General features: G+C 32.8%; 1 protein-coding gene across 17 annotated transcripts in view; it reads left to right on the forward strand.

Moving 5' to 3' along the window:
• Window positions 1-159: 159 nt before the first annotated feature.
• LOC143228989 (mediator of RNA polymerase II transcription subunit 25-like) overlaps window positions 160-27,230 on the forward strand; it is a 49,203-nt gene continuing 22,132 nt past the window's right edge. For 6 of the 17 annotated variants that reach the window (XM_076460556.1, XM_076460559.1, XM_076460560.1 and 3 more), the window contains exons 1-13: window positions 160-335; window positions 1,319-1,394; window positions 3,835-3,973; window positions 4,515-4,560; window positions 6,273-6,397; window positions 6,797-6,895; window positions 7,575-7,695; window positions 8,427-8,492; window positions 8,743-8,830; window positions 16,789-16,953; window positions 19,398-19,555; window positions 23,862-23,979; window positions 24,125-24,346. In XM_076460556.1, the coding sequence (XP_076316671.1) occupies window positions 3,855-3,973; window positions 4,515-4,560; window positions 6,273-6,397; window positions 6,797-6,895; window positions 7,575-7,695; window positions 8,427-8,492; window positions 8,743-8,830; window positions 16,789-16,953; window positions 19,398-19,555; window positions 23,862-23,979; window positions 24,125-24,346 (1,327 nt within the window). In that variant the 5' untranslated portion in view covers window positions 160-335; window positions 1,319-1,394; window positions 3,835-3,854. Of the gene's footprint in view, window positions 336-1,318; window positions 1,395-3,834; window positions 3,974-4,358; window positions 4,409-4,514; window positions 4,561-6,272; window positions 6,398-6,796; window positions 6,896-7,574; window positions 7,696-8,426; window positions 8,493-8,742; window positions 8,831-16,788; window positions 16,954-19,397; window positions 19,556-23,861; window positions 23,980-24,124; window positions 24,347-27,230 lie in introns of all 17 variants that reach the window. The other 11 variants (XM_076460558.1, XM_076460561.1, XM_076460563.1 and 8 more) reach the window with 6 other exon arrangements.

Raw genomic sequence — 27,230 nt, forward strand, 5'->3', positions numbered from 1 at the left:
CTAAGGAATTTCAGTAAACGAAAGTAAATAATTTATAAAAAAAAACAAAAGTTTGTGTCAGTTATTAGTGTTAGTGGTTGCGTTTAATTTATGTATATATAATCGTTTTTTTACTACATGCCCTTAAAATAAATGCTCATAAATTTATTTTTACTTTCCATAGAGTCTTAGAATCTGCCTCATAGATCTAAAATGTTGCAAAATCAGATCAGGCCTAGTCCTAAAATTTTTTGTAGGACTATTTAAATATTAATTTTTAACAGTTTTGTTTCATTGTGAAATACAATTTTCAAGAAGTTGGTAAGGTCTCAGTAAAAGCAGTGTGTATCGTTAAGGTATATAGAATTTTAAATATTGCTGCTTTTAATACTAATAATAGTATTAGTTATTACTTTTAAATTGAAGCTTGTGAGGTTAACTTAAGTTGCATGTTAATTTGTTAAAATGCCTTAAGTTAATGTAAATTTTAGTTGTAGGCAGTTACTAAAATTAGAGATCCTAACCGTAATAATAATTACAAAACTAATATTTTAAGTTTAAACTTCAAAAAAAAAAAAAGATTTCAAACCAGTTACAGACTACGTTAGTTAGGCCTAAAGTTCACGGTACTGAACAAAATTTGTAAATGCAATAAGTGAAAATAAAATCTTGAACTTCAGTATTTGCCTTTCATTTTCAATTAAACTAACTTTCGAATTAAGCTTAATTACCTTTCAAGATTCGAGTAAGATGTATTAGTACTTTTACAATCGGAGAGTTTTAAATCTAATTATTTTAATTTTTTTTGTATATCTGTCATAAATAACTTGTAAAATTGTAAAAGAAGACTAGTCTTTTTTATAAATATTAACTCTTATTGTCACAGTGAAATAAATGTTTTAAAACTTGTCATTGTATAATGTGGCTGATTTTAAATTCTAATATAATAAAAATTATCAAACGATACACTTTAATGTAGAATTTTTGTTTTTTTTTATTCACGCACACTTTCATGTCTTTTACATTTGCATTAGTGGGCATTTAGCTTCATTACATTGATAATGTAAATGCTGAAAATGAGATCCAAAACAATTGGAGATTAGATTACGTGTTAACTTGTTATATGGACAACAAGTAGCCATTTGGTCCTTTGGAGTTGCCCCCAAGTATTTGAAAGCTTATAATGCTAAAAATCAGGTTTTGATATCTTTTGTGAGCATGGCACAGATAGCCCATTGTGTAAGTTTGTGCTTAAGAAAGAAATCTTCAAAAGTTTCCTTGCTTAATCATTTCTGATTAGTAAAATAAAAAATTTAAATCCACTTTCTTATTTTTTAAGGAATTCATCAATTACCCTCTTGTACGACTGTGAGTTTTTGAATGGTGAGATGCCAAATGATTGGGAGTTAGTCCAGGTAACTATAGAGCTCTTAGTCTTAATAAATAGTGGCAAACATTCATGAAAGGCTGATAAAAATGTTTTTGTAAACTTATTTAAACATTTTATTAGGTATAAAACATTTTAACAGATTCTACTCGAGGAGAGGAGGGTAAGGGTATGGATTTTCAGCATTAATTGACAAGTTGCTATATGAAAAACTTGTTTATAAAATATTTCTGTAGGCATAGGGGATAAGCTGAATTTAGAAATGACTGCATGAAAAAAAGCAGAAGGTTTTTATAAATGGAATTTAGACAGATTAATATCACAAGGGGAGTAATTGGGGAGCTGAATGCAAGGATCTTTGTTCTTTACATCAATGCTGTTTTAACTACCCTTTATTCATCCTGGTGAGTTATTATTACAATTTTGCTGCATGTCTTTTAAAACTTTACCTTTTGAAAATGGCCATAATGACACAACCTGGAATTGGAAAGGCCAACTTCAGGTGAGTGACAGTGGTTCTTGTACTTACCTGTTAGTCTTCCTGGCAGGTTGTGATAATTACCATTATGCTACAGAAAGTCCTCTACAACTTTGTTACTGTAGTTTCTCTCTTAACATTGTAGACCGGATTTTAACATTGGTTTTATGCTATTTATATTTTGTAAATGATGTTTTGTTTTACCTTCATTTTCTTTTATGAATTTTATTACATTTACTTTAGTTTTACCTTTTTACCAGACGTTTGATGCAGATAGCCTAGCTGCTTTGTGCTATAAAATACTAAATCAACCAACCAACCAAATCTTTACATCAATAGCATAGATAATTTACAAAAAAAGATTTATTTGTTGATTGAGCAAATAAATAACAAATGGCTTTAAATGCAAAGTAATACATATGAGGTAACATAATTATAATTTTCAGGGAAATAGCATTATTAAAGTTGTGGAAGAAAAGGATCAGTGTTTTTGTTGATCAGTGTTCTCTTAAGCTGTACAAACAGGCTGCTGTTGCAAGGGATGGGTAAATTGAATTTTAGTTTGTATTTAGAGAAGTATTGAATACAAGTCTAAATAGCATATTATTTCATTGTGTAGCTCTCTGGTGTATAGTTTTCAGTTGTGGGCCCCTTAACTTAAGGTCAATGAATATTTAGGAGAGGTTCAAAGGAGGGTTATTAAGATGATACTGGATGGAAAAGTTGTCATAAACAAGGAAAGATTAAAATTCCTGAAGGTGTCTTTTATTTTAATAGGGAGTTGAGGTGTTTAAGATTAAGGAAACTGATAGTTTTGAAGTTTGTTTTTTTTAATCATCATATTTAATGGTGAAAATGGTAGGAGCACACGCACACACACGCATGCACTCCTTTATTGGAAAGGTAGGAATCATTTTAAGCTAAGAAAGTTCAACTTTCCTAACAGAATTGTTATTGTTTAACCCTTAAACAGCAGGAATGTTGTAGGTAGTGTCATCAGTTTATGATGGCCACTGTTTAAGGGTTAAGTGAGTTTCCTTTAGATGTGGTGGATCTAGTAAGTTTAAGAATGTTTGGTAAATATTTGAATGTTAATAGCTGACTTTAAGTATTTTATAGTATATGGATTGAACTAGATTAACAATAGGTTGCTTATTGCCTCTGAATTGTAAATTATCTTGTTCTCAGTAATGACGTGAAAACCCATTTATAGAGAAAAAAATGTATGTGGTCAGCTATCGGTCAGTTACCTCTTTCTTTCTTTCTTTGTGAACCTGACGGTGACAGAAAAAGGTCAAAACGTTGTTAGTTCCTCTACATAAAAAATTTTCTCAATCCAACCAAGCCATTTTTACATATTTTTACTTGTGTTCTGTGTTAGTAATTAAAAGACCAAGTCTAAATTTTTAGGACATACTTATCTTGCAGCCTAACCATACCTTTGAAATTGGTGTAAAGCACACATCTCCTGGTGTTGGCAGAGTAAATGTTTAACAAAACATTTTTAAGTGTAATAGTGTAAAAACAAATAAACTGTATCAAAGATAATGCATAATTCGTAACTGTGATACTTTTGTTTTAGTAATAAATAGTAACGTAACATGGTATGCATTTAGTGACTTGATAGAGTAAGATTTATTATCATATAAACATTTTAAACACTCATGGATGCTCATAATTATTTATGAAAGCCTTAAAAGTAATTTTATGAATTATAAAACCGTAATAAATAGAAATAAGACGAATCCTCTAGGTTTGCATAATTTCCATTTTTTTTAACCATTTGAATTCCATTATCTTGTTTTTGATATATCCCAGTGTTTGAAGGTGATTTTTGCTATTGTTATTTTTCTTTGTTAAAAACAGGATTGTTAAGATTCAGAATTTTTAATTTTAAGTAAATAAATAATTCTTAAAATTTTTTTTTATTCAATGCCATAGTTACTTTTAGTTTATTTGATACTACATGAGACATTATCATTATTTTCAGCCTCTAACCTCTGTAAAACGATGGTGGTAGCAGACCAAGGAAATTGGGTGGCAGATGTTGTGCTTGTGATTGAGGGAACAGCAAACATCAGTCCTTATATTGAAAGTTTAAAAAATAATTATATTGTTCCAACTCTTGAGTAAGTAAGAACATAGCTTTAAATTGCTTTATATCAAGTTAAGATTATAGAAATCAAAATGGATAATTTGTTTAAAAACATATTATTTAACTGCATTATAACTATATTTTGTTTTAATTGGTAATTTTTCTCAAAGTTAATTGAGATCACACAGTAAACATAGATAAAACTTAAATTATCTTATGGGAATAAAAATAGTTTTGTACTTTCAATTCAACTGTAATATCTTTTTTTGGTATTGATACATTATAATATGTAATACAAGTCGTCTAATTTTCATTCTGAAATGAATTGTTTTGTTGGGCAAAAATAAATTCAGAAGTGTTTTTTTTTTTTTTTTTTTTTAGAATAATAATCCTACTTTTTTCCATGTGATTATTTTCAGGTTATAACCTCATACTTTATTATTGACCAGTGTAATGCTACAAGCCCATGGTAACCATCACAATATTTTTTTTTTACCTTTTTAAGCTAATAAAGTTTCAGAAAAATTTATAACTGGTTTTGTTGTTTGATTGTAATTTGTATATATGTTTGACAGACATTTTAATGGTGGGCCTTCAGATGACAGAGACTGTGGATGTGATGTAAGTTCTTGTTAGTTTTTTTTCATTTTACAATATGAAGAATTTTGTATGTAATATGTGGTTCCTACATAGACATCAAGATGACAAGTATTGTTTACGTGTTTATTTTTAATGCCATAATTGTTTTTAACTTGACCTAAATATAATTTACTGGTTTTTAAAAACTATAAATTTTGTTTAGTATGTACATCTTATCAGCTAATTTGTCTTTTGACAAATATGTTTTATATGATAAAATATCTAAATGAACCTTTAGCTGCAAATGTAACAGAATTTCATATAAACAGATGATTATGTTGCAAAGAATTTTATTGTTTTGTCAAATGTTTGACTGAATGAAAATAATTCCTTTTTATTAGTTTCTTAAGATATATAATTAGCTGACATGAAAACTGAAGTTCTTTTAACCCATTCACTGTGGCTAACTTTATATATATATTTCCCATGTATGCAATATGCAAGTCCCAGCTGCAGCGAAAGGTTAAAATTTAAAAGATGATTCTGTATTGGTATATTGCTATACAAGTTGTTTTGTAGATGTAATTTAGTTGGTTTCTATGTATGACATTGCATGGCAATTTCTTCTTAGAGCTAAATGATTTACAGCAACGTATACGAATTTAGTAATGACATTTTTATTAGTGTCTATTTTCATTATCTATTAAGATTAAAAATATATCTAATGGACTTGTTTCCAGTGATGACGAGAAACCCACTTGTTGAGAAATTTATATGCAAAAACGGCTTGTTTGGGCTGAAAACACACTTTACATAGAAGAGCTAAGTTCGCTCTTCTATGTAAAGTGTTTTCTAAGCCGGACTTGTTTCCATTTAGAATTTGGTTAAATAGTCTAAACACTAAGTAACCAGAGTGATTTGATAGTGCCTGTGTGACCAGGATAATAGTGTACTAGCTTTTTGTTTAAGCAGAAAACTACATAAGGGACTGTATGTTCTGTACTTGCTGTATAAATCAAATTCTAATTATTTTAAGTAGCTGATTTTGCATTTAAGTTTTCATCTTTGAGTCAGCCTAGCCCAGTGATCTGGGGTAGGGTGCATGTACATCTTGGGTTCAATTCCCATTTTCACCCAACCTACTTGCCCTATCTTTATAATAACCAGGTTACTAAGGCTGTCTGCTGCTACTACTATTGCTGTTGTGAACTGTTAACTAAAGGAAGGCAAATGGCTGGCAGTACCTGCTGTGATTGATATTTGAGGGGGGATGTAAACCATGGTTTGAAGAACACTGCACTAATCAGATGCAATCACTTTATGGGTCTATCATTTAGTCAATTATCAAATATTGCTAACCACCCAGATCTACTGTTAAAACTATAAAATCATCATTACTTTGATATTCTAAAGAAGAGTTAACACTAGTTCAAGATTGTAGACTGTTATAGAATCTAAACAGTATGTCACTGCTTTCAGGTGTATCTGTACCATGTTTGACAGGTTGCATAGGATCATACACTCAATGTATATTACTGCTTCACATAACTGATTACAAAAGTGCTTAACCACTTTGGTCATTCATTGTTATAGTCAGTCATGGATCCTATTTCTGTCATGTATTCATCCACATGTTTAGCACCCTTTAAGACTGTTTTGAAATTATTTTTATATACCTTTTTGTTTTTTCTCCTTGTAAAAATTGTGATGGAAAATACAGAATTCTAAACATTTCATTTTTACTTTTCCTTCAGTACAACAGTACGTTATATACCTTAGTGGTTTTCATGGCAGCTGACTGTGCTCCTGAACCTTCCACAACATGTTTTTCTCCAACACCAAGCACTTTTAAGTTCATATCTTGGCTAGATAAAGTGTCGTAAGTTATTTAGTCTTGGTCTCCACAAATTTAAGACTTAAAGAATTTAAATTGTACAGTTAAAAACAATGAGAGTCTGAGAAGTGGGAAATGTGCTTTTTAAAATGTAATCATAATGAGAATTCATGTGGAAGTATATACTGTTGACTGTGATTTCGTTATTTCTTGTATAAAACTGATATTCATGGGTTAAATAACTTGTGTGTGAAAGTATTTTTTAAGTAACAAAGTAATTTCACTTGTGGGTATGAATAGTGAAGATAAATAACTTGTTCTCTATTGCACTTTCTTTTGGCAACTCATTGTTGATACCTAAAATAGTCTGATATTGTTTAGCTAGGCACAAACTGTAGCAAATATATGGTTCTTGAAACAAACGTACACAATCTTGTTAAACAGCTTTATTGGTGGTGGTGGAGAATCTTGCAGTAATATAGCTGAAGGCCTAAGCACAGCACTACAGGTTTTTGATGATTTTAAAACACTGAGAGATCCAGGGTAAGTTACTATTTACTATTGTAGTGTTAGCTTAATGCTAATTTGAAAGTTTATGAAGTTTATCATGTTCATTTGAATTATTACTTGTATTAAAGTTAATTTCCAGATTAAGGAATCACAGTAGAGTTAGTTGGAATATTAAAGTATCACATTTGAGTTACTTGCAATATTAAAGTATTACATTAGAATTTTCTGTTCTCAGACTATTCTATATACTTGGTTTTTGATTATAGTAGCATGTTATCACAGCTGTAAATTGTATTCAAAAAGGCTTTTATTAGAAATTCTGTTTTAACTATAACTGTTATAAATAGCATTTCAACTGAAACTGTATTGTTTCCCACCTCGTGTATTGAGTAACAGATATTGGTGATGTCATGATGGCATCAAGTCGTTCTTGGAAACATGGTAACATCAAGTAGTTACTTGATAACCTCTGAGAAATAGTGGCAATAAAAGAAAGATTTATATATATAAAAAGAAATCATTCTTAATATGATTTTGTATCAACAACTGTTTACTTTCCCATCAGTTTACTTGCTGCATCCTAAGTTTAGTATCATTTCATTGGAAATGTGATACCTGCCTTAAATCCTACTGTATCCTACTCTGAATTGAGTATTTTGATGCATTTTTCTTGTATTCTGTATGATTTTTTTGTTGTAATATTGTTTCTTAGGGTTACCACACAGAAATATTGTATACTGATCTGTAATTCTCCACCATACAATCTCCCAGCTTTGGAAAACCCTCCCTATTCTGGCCTGATGGTAGAACAACTTGCATCAATAATGTCAGAGGTAAATTGTTACATTCAATTAATACTATAAGGAATATAAGATACCGTATTTTCTGCCTAATAAGCCGAATTTCTGGCCCTAAATTTTGGACCTGATTTTTGGGGGTTGGCTTATTGGCCGATCACTCCTTTCGGAAATTTCTTCTTCTTAGGAAATGTTTTTCTTTTGAAAATTACCATAGGCGGTAATTTTGTCCCATCAGCAAAGCACGTTAAGACTACAGTGAAACGTTGTTTCTGGAATTTCATTGGTTACCTAATTACAGTGAGTGGAGCCAATAACGAATGACATATTGATTCCATCTCTGTCTCAATACGACACGTTCTGCTTTACTACAGAACGCCAATGATCACACACAACATGCATGCTGACGTCGAAACGAGACTAAGAAATCATTTTGAAGAAACTTGTCACTTCTTAAAATGGCCCGCTTATTGGGCGGTAATAAGCAAAAACCCTCATTTTCAGAGCTGAAAATTGGCCTCGGCGATTCGGCTTATTAACCGGAAAATACGGTACATACTCCTCTTTTTATTATTTGAAATTTTCTTGCTGTTCAAAATAATTTCAAATTATTTTGATTGATCACACACGCTGTCTCATACCTTTTCATTTAGTAAATTGTAGATAATTAATTTTAGTCTTTTACACTTTTAATGAATGTTGTTATTATGATCTGTAATTTCAGTACGTTTATGTTTGAAGAATTTTTTTCTTTTTCTCACTTTTAGAGGCAAATTAATTTAAGCATTCTCTCACCAAGAAAAATTCCTGCACTGTTTAAGATATATGAAAAGGTAAGATTTTTTTCAAATATATATTTTTATATTGTGACATGCACTAGGTTACATCATAACCCTGTTGTCTTTTGGCATATTTTGTTAGATTTTCAATCTGTTACAATACAGAAACTATGTTTGAGGTTATATAAATGGATTTGTTTAAATATTTTATTTATTCCTGATACTATTTGTTTTGTTCATAAGTAGGTCAGTAACCAGTGTCTTTTTAGTATTATATATAAAAATTTTGTACTTCCATTTTTAGGCAGGTGGGGATTTACAACTTGCTGTTAACAAGAATTATGCCAAAGATCGACGACACCTAGTTTTGCTCAAAGGTTACCAGCTACAAGGTACTACTCATATTTGTGTATTTCATGCCTGTCAAAGTAACATTCTGAGAAATAAGCACTTTGTTCTTCATTACTGAAGAATACAGACTAACTCTCATTTTAAATTTGTGTAAATTAAAGTTTCAAAAGTGCTCATTTAAATATTTACAAAATACCCCAATTCCAAATACAAATAGATAATATTTTGAAGGTTTTATCAGGTCATCTCTTAAGTAATGTCTGATTTCAGGTTCAGAAAAAGAGGAAGTATTTCAAATGCTTTCAGTGTTATTTAACAATGTGTTTCATTATTAATTACTTTCTGCCAATGATTCACAAGCTTCTGTTCCTCCACTTTCTTGGCCATCAAGACTCGGGCAGAGCATTCACCTCTTTCTTTTCAAATTGACTGTCTCTGTGACTATAAGTGTCCCTTCAGTGGTCTGGCAGTACATTTGTTGGACCAGATGATGTACACTGACATGCTGTGCCATCTATCTTCTGCTTCTCTTGATATTCTTCTGATTGTTTTTAACCGGATCTGGCAGGAGAATATTTTTCCTAATGCCTGGTGCCAGGCTATTATCTTAGCTTTTTGAAAGCCTGGGAAAGATCCCAAGATCCCTTCAAACTACTGTCCAATTACTTTGTCGAGCTGTCTCTATAAGACCTTAGAGAGGATGGTTAATGCTAGTCTTGTTTGGTTTCTCGAATCAAACAACTTCCTCTCGCTCAGTGTGGGTTTCGATGACAACACCCCACCATGGACCACCTGCTTTGACTTGAAACATCAATCAGAAGCCTTTCTCAAACGACAACATCTTGTATCAATATTTTTTGATACTTAGAAGGCTTGTGACACAACATGGACGTATGGTTGTGTGTGTGTGTGTGTGTATGGGTTACATGGCCATTTACTCATTTTTATTAATTTTTTAATGGACAGGAAATTTTAAAGTTTGTGCCAGTTCAACACTTTTCTATACTTTTCTGCAGGAACTTGCAGTCCCTCAGATCTGTGTTTTTTAGTGTTGCACTTTTCATTATAAAGATTAATGCCATCACTGAAAACTCCCTCACTGTTGCAAATGGGCTCTATGTCAACGACTTTCACATCTCGTGTCAGTCGTCGAACATAAGATATATTTAGTGGCAACTACAAACTGCCCTCGATCCTGTACTGAAGTGGACCAGGGCAAACGGCTTTAATTTCTCTCTCTCTCTCTAAAACCGTTTGCATGCACTTTTACTGCCAACGGGGTATCCACCCTGATCCTCAACTTTGTATCGGTTAAGTTTCACTGCCTGTGGTCCCTGACACCAAATTCTTGGGGCTTATCTTTGACTATAAGCTGACCTTTATACCACACATTAAGCAGCTATGGGTCAAATGCACAAGAGCACTGAACATCCTCCGTGTCCTCTACCACCAGTTGGGGAGCAGATCTGTGCTTAAGATATATCATGCTCTTATTCGATCAAAACTCTACTATGGATCACTGGTCTATGGATGCTGGACCCCATTCATCATCAAGGACTTTGACTCTGCACTGGGGCTTTCTGCACCTCCCCAGTTCAGAGCTTATACATAGAATCTCATGAAACTTCGTTCCTTACCAAAGCATCCTGCTAGTGGTTGTGTTTTCCCTTCCTTGATGGGCCATACTTTTTCAGAACAGATGATCTGCCATTGCTCCTTTTGGCCTTTGCGTCCAGGCACAATTGGATGAATTGGGTCTGTTTTTGGATAACATTGCAGTATCCACTGGTCAGCCCATCCCACCATGGCTTATTACAGTCTCCAAATGTGACCTTTCTTTAAGTCATCTGAGAAAAGCAGATACTCCCAATTGGAAATACTGTCTTTTCTTTACTGAACATCTTTCGAACAATCTTTCCATTCCAATTTATACGTATGGTTCCAAATCGGGTGACTCATTGGACTCTGCCATGGTTTGTTGCGGTTCTGTGGTTGTACGCAGAATTCCCTCTACAGCTTCTGTGTTCACTGCTGAACTGTATGCCATTTAACTTGCCTTGGATCGTATTTAAGCTAAGCAGTACTCCAACTGCACTATTTATACTGACTTGCTTAGTTCTCTACTGGCCCCAGGATTGCTTCATGTTGATGTTCAAAACTGACTGGTCCATTTCTCATTAACATCTACTTCTATCCAGTTTTTTGGATACCACGCCACATTGGTATTCACGGGAATGTGTTTGCAGACACGGCAGCTAAATCTATCTGCTCTGGCACTGTCACCACTGTGCCTATTCCATACGTGGACTGGACTATAGTCCTGTATTTAAGGCTCAGCTCCATACAGCAAGTCATCATTAAACTCAACAGTACGACCCAAACGTAGCACATCACTTGTGCTGCAGTCACTTGATCTGAACTTTTGAAACCACCTTTGACATTTTCTGTTACCAAGAGACTCTGCACTGTAAACACCTTGAATGTTTCTGCTGCACTATTGCCTTTTTTTAAACTCTTAAAACATTGTGTGCTTAATGTGCTCCTCGGACACATCCATCTTCATAAGGGTTTATTTGATTAATGGTCTGAAAAAGTAGAGTTGGGTTAGTTTCTTTTATGTCTGAACATTTTAATACGCGTCATACTACATATTTTATTCATTAAAGCCTTCTACAAAGAAAGAAATGATGTACTTTTTGTATTAAATTTTCTGACATTACTTGTGTGATGACCTAATACATTATGACTGTTTTGATCTAAAAACAAGAAATTTTTCTAGCACATAAAATAATGCTTTAAATAAGAAAAAAAAATCTTAACAGTATGTTTACTTTTTAGGTCCAAAAGCTTAATTTGCCCACCTTCCAAAAACCACCCATTCAACAGCAACAATTGGATGTAGCACACTTTATGGCAGTCAGTATGTGAAACTAAAATAAAAGTGTTCAAATTTAAGAGACTAAACAGTTTACAGCAATTATATATGTGCTGCCTTAGTTCAAAACTATTTTTTTCATAATTAGAAATGTATGTTTACCTTGTAAATAATTGCAACAGATTAAGGTATCACTTTATCCCTGGTTGCATTATTTTTAGTATATTTTTGTGATACAGTATGGAGCAGGCTTTGATTATAATCGTTCTAACTTTATAGAACTATGTACTACTATCTGACATTTTCATCATATACTAATATTTTGTATGATACATTTGAATTCTAAAAACGTTTGTAGAATTTTCATTATCCCTCAGTTAAAAATATTTATGCAGAATCAGATACAACCTCCTAACAGTTGTACAGTAGATTATAATAATAATTTTGTTTATTTTAAAAATTGGTGAACTGTTTTGTTTAAAGAAAAAGGTTATTGAAGTATTATAACATACAAATTATAGACATGCACATACAGTAAATTCCGGCGTATAAGTCGACGTGGCGTATAAGTCGAGGTCTATAAGTTTGGCCTAAAAATCATGATTTTGACATGTACCTGCCGTATAAGTCGACCCCCTTCTCTGGCTCAAATCGCTTGGTCGGAATATTTCAGTCGGCATCAGCGGCGAGGTGTAGCTAAGGAAGTGATATTCAATAATCAACTGCGTCATCAGCAGACTTTGTCAGACGGCGCCATTTTCAAGAATTCTTATTATCCGCTGTGACTAGCTACGCCTCGCCTCTGGTCGGCATAAAAATAACAGATTTGCACTTTACAATAGAGAGCAAAAGTTCTGTCACTACATGTTCTGAGAATTCATTTTTGCTGACTCATTCATGCACTTCGCCGCACTTTCACTCACGTGACGTTTCGTTTGCCAAAGTAAAGTGAGAAATCTGCATTGATTGGCCAACATGACATGCTTGCTCGACATATAAGGCTTTCACTAAAAGAAGAAGTGTCACATTTTATGCACCTTACGGTATTCCTGTCTAGACAAATTTATTGATTTTCTTTTATCTGGTGTGTCTAACCTTGCTACGCTTAGCTAGGAAATTAGCTGACCAATCGGCTCTGAATGAATTTTAACTGTCTATCCAGTTTCAATTTCCAGTTTCAAAATGTCAGTTACAAATTTCAGTGACAAATTTTTAAATAATTATAAATTGTTAAACAAGCAAGATGTCCAGTCAACCACGAAGAAGGATGAAATATGATGCAGCATTCAAGATAAAAGTCGTTCAAGCAGCCAAAGACAGTAGCAACAGCACAGCAGCTCGACACTATTGCATAAGTGAAAAATTGGTCAGAGATTGGAGGAAGGCAGAAAACACTATCAAAGAATTGCCCTTAACCAAATGTGCAAATCGTGGTCAAAATCAAGAAAAATGGCCAAGATTAGAGAAGGAAATAGCGACATGGGTGTTATCTGAACGTCAATGTGGCAGAATCGTAACAAGAGCCCTTATCCGACTGAAAGCTTTACAATGGGCAGCTAAGAATAAAGAAGACAGCATGGATTTTAAGGCAACAGTCAGTTGGTGTTCTCGTTTTATGCATCGTCATGATCTGGTCATTCATCAAAAGACAAAATTGCTCAACAGCTACCGAAAGATTTAGACTACAAGATCACGCAATTCCAGACCTTCACATCAATCAAAGAAAACGAAATGAATACGATATGGCTCACATTGGAAATATGGACGAAACACCCATGTTTTTTGATGTCGTCGGCAACACTACAATTAACAAAAAAGAAGAAAAGACAGTTCTGGTGAAGACCACAGGGCACGAAAAACAACACTTCACCGTTGTATTGGCCTGCCTCGCTGATGGAAAGAAACTGCTGCCTATGATAATATTTAAAAGAAAACGATGCCAAAGACAAGTTTCCGCCAGGAGTCGTGGTTCATGTACAAGAAAAAGGATGGATGGACGATAGTGGATGTGTCAAATGGATTAACGAAGAGTGGGCCCGTCGGCCAGGTGCCATGCTTAAACCCAAATCATTGTTAGTGTGGGACATGTTCAAGTCACATTTAACGGATACTACGAAAAAAGCATTAAAATCGAAAAAAAACGGATATGGCGGTGATTCCAGGTGGATTAACATCTGTACTGCAACCTCTGGATGTATCGTTAAATAAACCATTTAAGGATTCTATGCGCACCAAGTGGAATGAGTGGATGGCATCGGGTCAAAAAACTTACACTGCTGCCGGAAATATGCGTGCTGCATCTTTGCCTACAGTGTGTCAGTGGGTAAAAGATTCCTGGGACTCTTTTGATCTAAAAATCGTTGTCAACTCATTCAAAAAATGCTCAATTACCAATGCGATGGACGGTACGGAGGATGATATGTTATGGGAAGAGGATGACGATATCCTCTCATCATCAGTGGAGCATGACATTATTCCAGAAGAGGATCCTTACGATGACCATTTGAATGGTGAGGAATGGGACTTTGTGTTTGATCGATCTCATGTTGAGTAGGATTACTAGTATTTTACTATTTTATAAATAAATACCTATATATCATATCATATAATTTTGATTTGCGATGGTTTTCTCGAATCTGAATTTACTAGAATTCATGTCATGAAAAACGTCACCGCCGAATAAGTCGAGGATGGATTTTTAAACTTGAAATTTGGTGTTAAATTTTCGACTTATACGCTGGAATTTACGGTATGTGATTTTTGAAGTAAATCATGGAAACATCATATGCAACCTTCATTGCACAGATACTTCATAGTGTGATGTGTAGTGTAAATAAATGGAGCATGAATTTTCTGCAGATTCCTGAATTTCTAAGTTTTTCTTCAATGTTTTATAAGCAAAGTGTTCAACATTTAATTACAATGCAACTTTCTCACTGGCTGGTGTCCATGGAACATTCCACTACACATGTACTATGAACTGTAGTTACAACTGCTTCCAAGGAATCATTCCCATATGAAAACAGTAATTTGTCAGGTAAAGATAATATAGACTCTGTCAAAATCTGTCTTTATAATTTGCTATCCAATATCAAAAATGCAATCAGCAGACCACCCTTTATCCTAAAAGGAGCTGTAAGACTTGAATGAAAACACTGTTGGACTTTTCTTCATTCAGCTATTCAGACATGTTTTGACACCTGCATGGAGCTATTCCAACCACATGTCATGTAAACAGACACAATATCTTTGAGATAAAAATGCGTTGATCTAGAGGGAATAGTTTTATTCTGAAAGCAGAAAAATTTCAAGTTTGAGCTGCAACTTGGCTGACTTCATGTTGGTGATAATATGGTTATTTACTACCTTAGTGAATGCGACATTCAACTATGTTTTTGTTAATGGGTGATGAACTAGAGTAGATAACCCCTTTACTGAGGAGAAATGGTGAATGTTTAACAGGATACAATGCACCAGAATTGCTCTGAGAGCACTTAATTTTAAATATTTTGGATAGATGTTTGTATAAGTATTGTCTTGTGGAAATAGAAAGCGTATCAGAATTGGAATGATCCTATAGATATTCTGATTGCCTGAAAGGAAACATTAGAAAAATTCTATTGAATTTATTTTATTTACTGGAAGTAAGATTAGGAAATTACTTAAGTAAAAACAAGTATATTGTTTTAATTGAAGGTCTGTATAGCATTGTCTTTAAGATTTTATATTAAATTGTTTTATAAAACTGTCTATTGCATTCTAAGAATATGAAAAATGTACGTAAAGCTTTGTTAGAAGTAAACATTTTTATACACTTAAAATATCAAGTAAGGGTGTAATACATTAATTGTAAAATAATGCTGCTTTATCACATACTGTGGTTGGAAGTGTAAAACCATCCAGATGCCAGGTGATAGGTATACAGAGTCCATGATTAATATTAGGTTAGTGGACCTGACTGCCTTTACCCTTTTGACCAACAGAAGTTCATGGCTTACTACTGGCAGAGTATCCTGCCATACTTTCTGAAAACCTGAGTCGATTTTTCTAGGATATCCCAAAGTGCTTTTGATAGGATTCAATTCTGAACTGGCCATGCCATTCAGCCAATGTCATTATCTGAAAACCAGTGTAGCAAGGAGCCATATACCACTGAAAGAGCAAAAGTCTATTTCTGTAAAACTACCAGAATGCTGGAAGTCCTACACTTTGTGTTATTCAACTACTTCTTAGCAGTAAGATTCCTTTGACAGTCAAATCCATAACAGCAGGAAAACTAACATCATGATGGAGTTGTCTGACTCCTTTGCTGCCATCAGTTCAACATAGTATCGTAGCATCTACATGGTTGTCCCCACATCAACACATGCTCGTTGATGAATTTTTGTTTCATATGTTCAGGCCTCATATTTAGCATCTAGTGCACCTCCTAGGTACTTCAGTCTGTTGGTCAATATGATGATAGATTAGTTGACTGAAGCATAACTATAGAAACCCTATTTATGCAACCTCCTGTGTACACTTTTTGTGCTAATTAAGTTCCAGTCAAATGACCAACTCCTGGTTGGTCTGGGCTGATAAAGCTATGATCAAGTTGTAACTCAAATTATCATATTTTGCATAGTATGTATAAATATGTCCAGAATTAATTAAATCTGTCTGATAGACTTTCCTGATGAGTGGCAGCCAATGTGTTCCTTTTTGTAATGTGTTTAGCTCTTGTCAATTCAACATAATACTAAAGGCTGTTTCCGAAGCAGTTCTGATGGCTTTTTATACATGTCACTTGAAATAATGCATAATTACCAATAACTTAGTGCATCACAACTTCAGCTAATATTGTGTGTAGTGTATTAAAATGGGCTAGTATCACCTTTTGATTTGCAACTATGTATTTGAATTATAATGAAGTTCAACTCAAGTTTTCTTTGTTTTTTAGTTACCAAGTAGGTGATAAATTGTTAATTTTGTAACAAACTTGTTAATACTGTCAGTGTTAAAAAAGTTATTTTGTTTCCAACTACATTTTCTATTATAAAGTTAACCCTAGTCATATTTGAACATGTTAAAATTTCTAAAATTTGTACAGTTATGCTAAAATCTAAGTCATATGTCCATAAACAGAACATCCTCTCAGTCCAACTTCATTAGAATCTAAACAGAATGCAGAGAGTCCAGCATCTGTGTCAGCTCCAAGAAGTCCACAAACTGCGGGACAAAAACGACCTGCAACAAGCTCTCCACCAAACCCTCGTGAAAGCACTGGTTTCAAACAGCCTGCTTTAGCTGGTAAAAAAACTTCATTAATTTGCATCTGATGCATGAATAAATTAAGGGGAATAGTTGATGATACTTTCACATTTACAAAACATGGAAAGATTTAGTAGAGACTGCAAATTTTCTCACAGATATCTTGTTTTTTGTACAAATTTTTTACAGTATTGTTTTTCTGTGTCATTACCATAAATAAAAATTAAATTTTTCTAGTTTACTTTTAGTTTTTGGAGTTCATTTAAGAATGTATAATGTTGGCATCAAGTCTGTTATGAGTTCCTTTCTGAAATATATATATATATTAATATTGAGTTGTCATTTTCAGTTTTGAAAATATATTTTATAAGCATAGGTGTATAAGAATGACGTTAATGTGTGTGTAACTGGTATATTTTGAGATATTCGTTAGATTTAATAGTGTCTTAGTTGAGTAATTGAAGTTTTTTTTTTGTTTAGTTTTGTTTGTTGCATAGGTACGCGAGTATTTTGGGTTGTTTATCTTTAAACATAAGTAAGAAGAAAACATTTCAGGAGATTTTAGTGTTTTGTGTCTTAAAGATAGTTTCAGTAAGAGATGTAACAGTTTAGAAATTTGAATAGTTAATAAAACTCTAGTGAAATAATATGTAAATTGATATGTAATCAACACTATTTTAAGTTAATACTCATTTTGCAAATTCTTGAAATATTTTATGAATTTTACAGAGCTAAGGATATGTACAGATTCTCTTTTAATTAGATTAAAAAGGTGTATAACCCTTTATACCTGGACTTTAATAAAATGTTCACTTTGATTTAGAGGAGTTGGGAAAAGAGTAGATTGCTGAGACTGTCATCAAAAGATCATAAAATTTCAAATTCAGGACAGTTTAATTACTTAATGTTAGTCACAAAACAATGGTTATTATATTCATGTATAGAAGATTGTTTTGGCTGTGGTATTTTATATTTGAATACATGAAATTCATAAGAGATGTATGTAGTTCCACATACTTAAAAGTACTTAAAACAGTTAAGTGACCTTTCAACTTATATATGAGGTTAGATACATATAGTTCTGAACAAATCTAATAGCCATATGGGCATCTCGCTGACTACAAAGTTAAACCTGTTCCACAACATGATACTCACCAAACTCCTCTAGTACAAAAAGACTCTTTCAGCCTAATCTTTTGAACAATGACTAATCAATCAATGTACAAGAGACACCAGCTCTAGCAAAGTTTTCAGTATTAAAACTACACAGGGTGATGGTACTTATATTCTGGATTTCTATAAATAAAGGAAATTTTTACACACTCAGCTATTAGAGATTACAGATACATTCACCAAATCTCTTTATAATGTACAATATTAACTTCACCACTCTTCCCTTGTGCATGTAGTAATATCATCCACACTTTCCTACTCTTAATCTCATTTTTGCATAGTTTATTGAAATTTTAAACTTCTTAAGTACTCTTGTATATTACTCTTTTAAATCATGTAGATAATTTTTTAGAAATGAGATATAAAAATTTGTTTTAAAGATTCAGTTTCAATCAAATTTAATCAAACACAGTAATGATCAGTTTCTTCTAGTACCAGCAATATCTAGAAAAAAAACAATTTAACATAGTGATTGATGGTATTATTAGAACAGGAAAATTGTCCCACAATGGCTTCTCAAGAAGCTGCATGTGATTTTTGAGAAGCTAAATTCATGTGCTATGTTGGTATATATTGCATGCTGTTCTGCTAATCTGGTAAGTGTGCTTATTGATTTTTTTTAAACTTGATCTAACATGATAAAAACAATTTGATATGTGATGTCGTGGTATACTTCATCAGGGACTTCACGTCCTCAAACACTCTGCTCACAACATTTATGCATAGCTTGAGTTTCTTGATGGGTATGGCAGTTTCTTCACTTCAGATTTTATCGATGCTTTAGTGATGCAATTGACTGTACTAGAAAATTTCTATACAAAAAAAAAACAAAAACGTTTAGATACATGCAGAAATGTTTTTTTTTTTTTTTTTTGTATGCTGAACATTTGATAGAGTGAGTGTTAAGAAATTTGTCTTGAATGAAATAAACTATTTGCTATCTAGAAGAAAGTGTTTGCTAAATGTCTTCTGGAAGTTATGTTGTTTGATTACATCTCCAAACTCTTCCATTCTAGCAACTAATTTCTATCTCTCCTGTCAGCATTTGTTACAAAGAGTTAAATGAAAAACATAATAAATGAAACAAATATTCATAACTAAAGAATGTTAATGGAACAGTGTCTGTTAGTATATAAAATAGATATTCAGTTATGTCATACAGATCCTGTATGTTATTTCTGTTTTATGTTTCAAAAGATAAATATAAAATTGTCACAGAATTTAAATATTTACAAACTGAGATACGTAGAATACAGTAAATCAAGCTTGCCATTAGAGAGCTTCATAAGGGTAGTTCTCTTGTTTCAAAGGTACTGTGACCAGCAGCATGTCAGCTACCCCTGCTTCAACCACAGGGAATATATTCCCACCTCCAGCTGGTTCTTTTGTAGACCAACAAAATAACCAGATCCCTCAGCGACCAGGAGTTCCTTCTTCCTCAACCTCTAGTCTGGGATCTATGAATCAGGTACAAGTTTCTTTTTTATATTAATATTATAATAATTTGTTCAATGTATGTTTTTTGTTTAATTGCTTTTGGAACAAGACTGCATAAAAAGTAAATTTGGTCTCAATACAAACTTTTTATATATATAAACATAGACATAATTTAAAACTGTCTTAACAGATACAAAATGCTAATTTTATTGTTTGATTTATAAAGTTTTAAACAGATAATACATTTTTAACAATGTTATTGGTTTTTGATGTAAGATTAACAATAAATGCATAAAGTACTTAAGAAACTCATGTTTGAGAACATTAAACAAATAATGAACAAGGAACAATGATTTTAATTTTGTGAGTAACATCTATGCTGTCACTCTAAAAAAAGGAACTGAAAATTTTGTCATCAGTAAAAACAAAACGTTATAACTTTGTAGAAACTATGGTTTAATTTAAAAAGTGATTATCCTTCAGAAAGATATACATAGTATCACAAAGAAACACCATTCTGTTTTATCAGACTTTGATATACATTCTGTAAAATCCAAAAACGTATGACGCAAATTATTTTGGATTCCCAAACTGTATAAAAAAATACATATAAATATAGGTTTGATTGTATTAAAAAAACCACATTTTAAATAAATACTCTAATATCAAATGAAAAACACTTTTCTTCATTAATGTCAGATATATTTAGTTGTGTTCATTACTAAATGTGTAGTTCTAGTCTCTGTAGGTAGCTTTCTTTGTTTAGAAGTTGATTATTTATTCAGTTTTAAAATGTAGTTTAATAAGTTTGGTGGTTTTTAATACTTAACTTTTCATTTTGGGTCCTGGTCTTCGGGAGGAAGAACTTGAAAAATACTGATTTTTGCTAAATTACTTTCGTAACATTTCTAATTATTAACAGTTTTGTATTTAATGATTTTCTTTTGTCATAGTATTGTTTTGTTCACATGTGAATTATTGGACAACTAATTAATGAAACTCGTACATTAATGCTTACTATGTTTTTCTGTAAGAAATACTCCTAATGCATCTTGAAATGTGTACCAAGAATACTGACACACTGGAGCCATTCATTTGCAAATATAACCAATTCAAACAGTGTAGATTACCTAAGTCCACAGTAATTTTGTTGTCTTGAAATTTTTACGTTCTACTGTAATTCCTATATGTTGAATCGGAGAATATCCATTTTACTTCATTACATACAGATGTTGCACTAAATGTCTTATGTGGGTTTACATGAATGAATCATTTTCCTTGAAATTTGGGCCCAGGAAGGCCAGGTTGTTAAGACACTTAACTTGTTATCTGAGGATTGCGGGTTCAAATCCCCGTCAGACCAAACATGCTCGCCATTTCAGCTATGGAAGCATTATAATGTGATGGGCAATCCCACTATTCATTAGTAAAAGAGTAGCCCAAGAGTTGGCAGTTGGTGGTAATGACTAGCTGCTGTCCCTCTAGTCTTACACTGCTGCATTAAGGATGGCTAGTGCAAATAGTCCTCGTGTAGCTTTGTGCGAAATTCGGAATCAAACCCCGAAATTAAGCAACATTTTGTTATGCTCAAAATGTTGACAACCACTGGCTATAGATTTCTTTAAATCGGTGACGACATGAAAGTCTTATTGATTGTTCTAGAACCAACAAGAAGTACACCACTAATATATAAACTGTTAACAAGCAGAGTAATGTCATCTCGATAGCATTTGTTTGTGTGTGCACTTTGACATTATTTTTTATTTTCAGTATTGTTTATTCATTGCTACGACAACAGTATGTTATGTAAGTGACCCAAACATTGTTATATTTATGGTAAACTTGTTGTATAGAAGCAAAGGCATTACATTATTGATCGAAAAAGTGGAATAAAACTTGGGGACAAATACAAACTGTGGGCTCTGCAAAGAGTTTACGTCATTTGTTTCAGTGTTGAAACAATGGACTAAAGGTAACAAAAGCATTTGCCTTTTGGAATTGTAATGGTCTGGTGTGAGCTTAGAAACCATACAGGTGACTACTATCTTTGCTCATGTAACATGCAAGGCTACAATGCCTAAAATAAAAAGGAAATTTGTTATCCAAACCTTTAATCTGCTATTAGACCTGTTGCTCATGGATCTGATTATTTGTTTCTACTACATTGGAAACTTAATACAGTTTCATCTGAATTTGAGTCTGTTGTAAATAGAAATGATGACAGAGCTTGTTTTCAACCTAAAATGTCTGGTGAACCACAACTTTTTTACCCAAGGTGAACTTAATGATTTGGTGAAAGATTTGGGCTTTCCAAAGGGCTCTTCAGAGGCTTTTGGGTACAGACTTTGAGCTAGGAACTTACTTTCTCCAGGGATGTTATTTTACTGGCACAGAAATTATAAGGAAGAGTTTATACCATACTCTCTGCAAGAATATTCACTGGTTTATTGCAACAATATTGCTTAATTAAATCGGTGCTAGAAGCTACAGTCTATGAACCACGTGATTAGCAATTGTTCATTGGTTTCTTTAAAAAAAAAAAGTCTAAAAAGTGTTCTTCTTCACAATGGTAATACACATGCCTTTGTTCCTATTGCTCATTTGATTCACTGAAGGAAATGAGGGCTGCAGGCTTAAATCCCCATCACACCAAATATGCTTGCTCTTTCAGCCATGGAAGTATTATAATGTTATGGTTATTCCCACTTTTCGTTGGTAAAAGAGTAACCCAAGAGGTGGCAGTGGGTGGTAATGACTAGTTGCCTTCCCTCTAGTCTTACACTGCTAAATTAGGTACGGCTAGCGTGAATAGCCTTCACGTAGGCTTGAATGAAATTCAAAACAAACCATTGAAGGAAACATGAAAATCTCAAACTTTTTAAGGCCAAATACAAATAACATGGATGACCACTTTGTGGAGACTTGATTCCTTTGAATGTTATTTGGTCAACTATCCAATTAAATGAAGTTTCCATGTTTTTTGTGTGGATGGGACATTGCAGCACAAAAACAGCACTGAATAAAGAAGCAATGGTCATATGGAGGTAACCTGATACCAGAATTGAAAAACATTATGTGAGAATTTGATTGACATAGGAAAGACCTATTACATTCTCTTTGCTTAAAACTGGGCTTGATGAAGCAGTTAGTAAAGGTCTTGGACAAATATTTTTGTTTCAAGTATCTATGTAGGAAATTCTTAATTCTTTTAGAAGCAAACTTGGAAAAGGGATTAGGAACAGTTCAAAGGGACAATGAGGAAAGTTGTAAAAGAAGCATGGATTGCCTTAAAAATGTTACTGACAAATTTTTAGGAAGTGTTACAGGACCCAAATTACAAAAATACAAAAATAACTTGCTAGGTAGATGCAAAAGGTTGGTTTGTAATATGAGCTTGGAAGCCTATTTTTTAAAATTTATATATTACCTAGTTCCCAGAAAGTCTCGGTTCCATCAGCAAAGAACAAGGGGGGGACAGTTTCATCAATACATCAGAGATATGGAGAAGTATCGGGAAAGGTGAAATAACATTACTGCTGGTCATTGAAATGAGATAGTTCAGATTCAATACATAAAAAATAATTACATAATTTTAAAACTAAAAGATGTAGGTGCTTATATATTTAATTATTTATAATTTTTATAATTAGTGTTTTAAATTGTATAGTTTTTACCTTTTTTATATAAATCATCTTTTCTAAAAATAATAGTTGGTAATGTAAATATCTATTGTAAAAAACTTGATGGCAAACCTTTATTTATGTAAACTATATTTATGAAATGAGATTATTACCTTGTTTTATGGTATGTTGTATAGTGAAACATTAAATGTATTTTACTTGTGTTCACAGGCATTGTTACAAAAAATGTGATCTTATTAAACTTTATAACATTTGTCCATTCTGCATCATTATTGTGTCTCTCTCCCTCTTTTTGATTAAGATTTACCTGGCTTTATTAATCATTTATTCAACATTCTTTAATTTATACTGGACTTTTTTACTTTCATTTTGATTTTTTTTATGAGGGCTTGTACTATCATTTCATGCTTTCACTGTGGTTTTTTCTTACCAATTTTATAATCTTTTATTATTATTATTATTATTATTATTATTAAGGTTGGACTTCTTTGCTATGTAGTTCTCTTGTTATGTACTGGTTTCTCAGTTAAACATTTCCCATTGTTCATTTTCTTACTTTCTTCTCTTTGGTTGAAATTATATTACAAATTAATAAGCCATTTAGATTAATGTTAAGAGACAGGAATATAATTATAATGGAGAAGTTTAACTTACAAAAAATTGTATGTTGATATATTATTTCACCATTTATTCTAGCCAAATCCTCCAAATGTAACCATCACCACAAAGGCACCACAGTTAAGTCAGATAGGTGGCAACTTACAACCAGAAGTGGGTTCACGACCAACGAGAGGGCAATCTCCTGTGTCTGTTGGTAAGTTAGATGTGTAGGTAGTATTTTATTTCTTTTACCATTTTGGGAGTTAATATTTTATTACCTTTCTGACATGTCTTTTATTACTTAAAAGCTAAAACTACAATTTATAACTTTGTTCTTGGTTATTGTTTTTTTTTTTCAGTTGGAACAAGAATGCAATGGTCTCACCCCATCATTTCATCATCTGCATCAGCCCCTCCGGCTACAACTTCAGTATTAGCCAGTCAACTGGCTATGGCACCTGGTTCATCAGCCATCCGACATGTTGCACCATCCTCACAGAATACTAATTTAGCTAATCTTGTCTCGCACACTCAAGATGGTGTTGCTGCTGGTTTGACAGTGTCTCAAACAGATAGAAAAGGTTTGTAGAACTAACTTTAATAGTGACATTTTAAGTTCAGGCTACATCACTCACCTTTGCAAGAAGAAAACCTCAGTACCTCAGCAATAGTGCCAAAAAGAGTTTTTGCATGTTCCAAACCATTGTAAGAACTCTCACCCTTATCCATAAAAACATGAATTATGCCAATCTTTTGTTGTTAGCAGAAGACATGGCTTAAGTATTTTTGCCTTCTGCACTCTTGTTGTTATTGTTAGCAGGTGTAGTGATTTGTATTTCCATGTCTCTTCTTTCCAAGATTTGGACTCTCCTGGGAAAGTGATCAGATGTTTATCGCTTACACTTCATTCAACTCCTTTTTATGATTTTTCAGACCCAAATCATCTTCCTTTGCTCTGTATGGGCAATATCTTACATGCACAACATTCTTTAGGAGAATTTGAAATATTTTCATATCACAAGATTCCTCAACTCTTTAGGTTTCTCCATTTTGGCAGAATGCATTAAACAACTTGTATAGTTTGTCTGTTACTCCATGGAAGTTGGCAGTTTTCTTCATTTTTTTATGGCATGTTATATATGTTTACTCTTATTCATGGCTTTTGACCTCCTCTGAATAAAATCTTGTAGGCAAACTATTACCTTTTATCTGTAAGAGGAAAATATCAGCATCTTCCTTTTTACATAGTGTATTGTTTATTAGCAGTAGCACCTGTCCCAGAAGTTGTGTAAATTCATAGTTAATGAAAGGTTACCTCAGGACATGTAAAGTTGCTTCCATTTTATGTAATTATGAAAAATGCCCATAAAAACTGGAAAACAGAATGTGAAACCACAAATTTGCCCATATTTTTCCATGAACTCATCAAACCTTCATACTAAATTTGGTGAAGATCCATCCTTAGAAGGTGAGATTATGGCAAAAAACATCCATATAAAGTGCAAAACACAAAATGCAAAACTGAGAGTTTGAAAATGCATCCTCATCCTGTGAAGTAGTTACATGGACATCAACAGACAGTACTATTATATTTATATAGACAAAGCAATGTTTTCCATGAGAAAGCAAGCAACCCGATAAACAAATGCCCCCGAACAACAGAAAACCACTAAAGGAAAGATTTAGCCATGTTCCATGACAATGTTTTATTGTCAAAATGAAATGCATACACACAGCCAGTAACATTATATACAAAAGGTTAAAATTCTAGGTGAAGATGAAGTATTCTTTCTAAACTAAAAAATGACAGGAAATATGCTTTACATACTATAACACTGAGACTTGAAGTGTACTATGAGAGCAATAGTGTAGCACTGACAGTAAGTATTATAGTATAGAACTAAAAGTAAAGTGTATTAATTTCATAACAGTGTCCCTTGGAGTGTGAGAGTGTAATATTGATGCCTCAGTGTATTCCTAACAGATTTTAAAAAAGCTATCAAAGGCAAGCATTTGGAATACTGACAGTAAACTTCCTAGTATTTTGCTAGAGTAAGTACAGATGATTTCATAATGTTCTATCAAAGAGAGAAATAGTTACATTAAATTTTATAATACTGAACCTGAATCAAACATGCAAATGATTAAGAGAGTTCAGTACATTATATTCAAATATTTCAGTATGCAAGTTAGTCATATAACAGCCACATCAAGAATAAAGTTGAATGTAATGTATGAGAACTAAGTTTGATATTTTCATCCACTGAAAAATAATTGCTTTTGGAAGGGTATGTAACAGCTCTTTGTGATGTAAAATGTTCATATGCTTAAATCAAAATAATGTATTCATATTAGGAATTTCCCTTGAATTTAATGACCCTAAAAATCAAAATAATATAGATTAACTTTGGCTGCCACAACTATACAGTAAACCCTGCAACAATCCTATGCCAGTCATATTAAGCAAAGTGCTTGGTCTTATAACAGATGAAAATCCATGAACACAAAGGTCAGTAGCATAAGCCATACACGTACCAGACAACAATATGCAACATAACCAAGGAGCTACATCTGAAAAAACAAACCGGTCTCCTGTATTCAAGTTACTTGTACAACATTTTCAGTCAAACTGTTGCATATCTCAAGCAACTAATGTCAAGTTGCTATGTACAACACCTATGGGTGTCTGTGTGATTGAACTTTGAAACAAGAAATGGGAAACTATTGTTCTCATAAATGAATTATGGAAAGCAAGTGGTATGTAATCCGATATGCATTGGTCAAGAGAACTTTACAATGTAGCCTTTTGCTATGGAAACTACACGCATTGCAGGCTTACATTCAAGTTGCATGGCTATCAGACAGCCTACGACCAGATGTGGCAAAGTGTACTGTGTTGACATAGTAACTCTCTAAAATCTTTGCAATATTCAATCCAAATAAGAAACACTAACAAGTCTAATATAGTACACAGATTGATAAAAAAAATTTTGACCAATTCTTGGTTTCCATTCAAATAAGTTGTAGTTTTTCAAATTAAACTTTGGGAATTTTTTAACAGTAATCACAAATGTTACAATCAACTAAGAATAACTTTTAAGTCAACTTCACTTTCAAGTCTCCAGTTTCACTAGAATTATTAATTATTTTTTGAGCACTGGTCCTGGATTAGTTCAGTCTAGTGTCTCCGGTTTATGACACTTTGCACAAATTTTACCAGTATCAAGTAGCATAGTATATATGTTGTATCCTAAATAGAAGTAGAGTTAATGTACAGTCTTGGTCACAAAGTATTTTTAAATAAGCACAGAGAACAGGTTTTGCATAATCCCAGCTTAATGTGGAAAATTTATTAAACATAGGTCTGCTTGTCGTGTGTGTGTGTATATGGATAAGTTAGTAGAAATACATTTTTTCAACTACTTTTAAAAATTTGAAACCATTTTTTCATTCTTTTGCAAAATT

Source organism: Tachypleus tridentatus, chromosome 10 (genome assembly GCF_004210375.1).
Source record: "Tachypleus tridentatus isolate NWPU-2018 chromosome 10, ASM421037v1, whole genome shotgun sequence".
Lineage (NCBI taxonomy): Eukaryota > Metazoa > Arthropoda > Merostomata > Xiphosura > Limulidae > Tachypleus > Tachypleus tridentatus.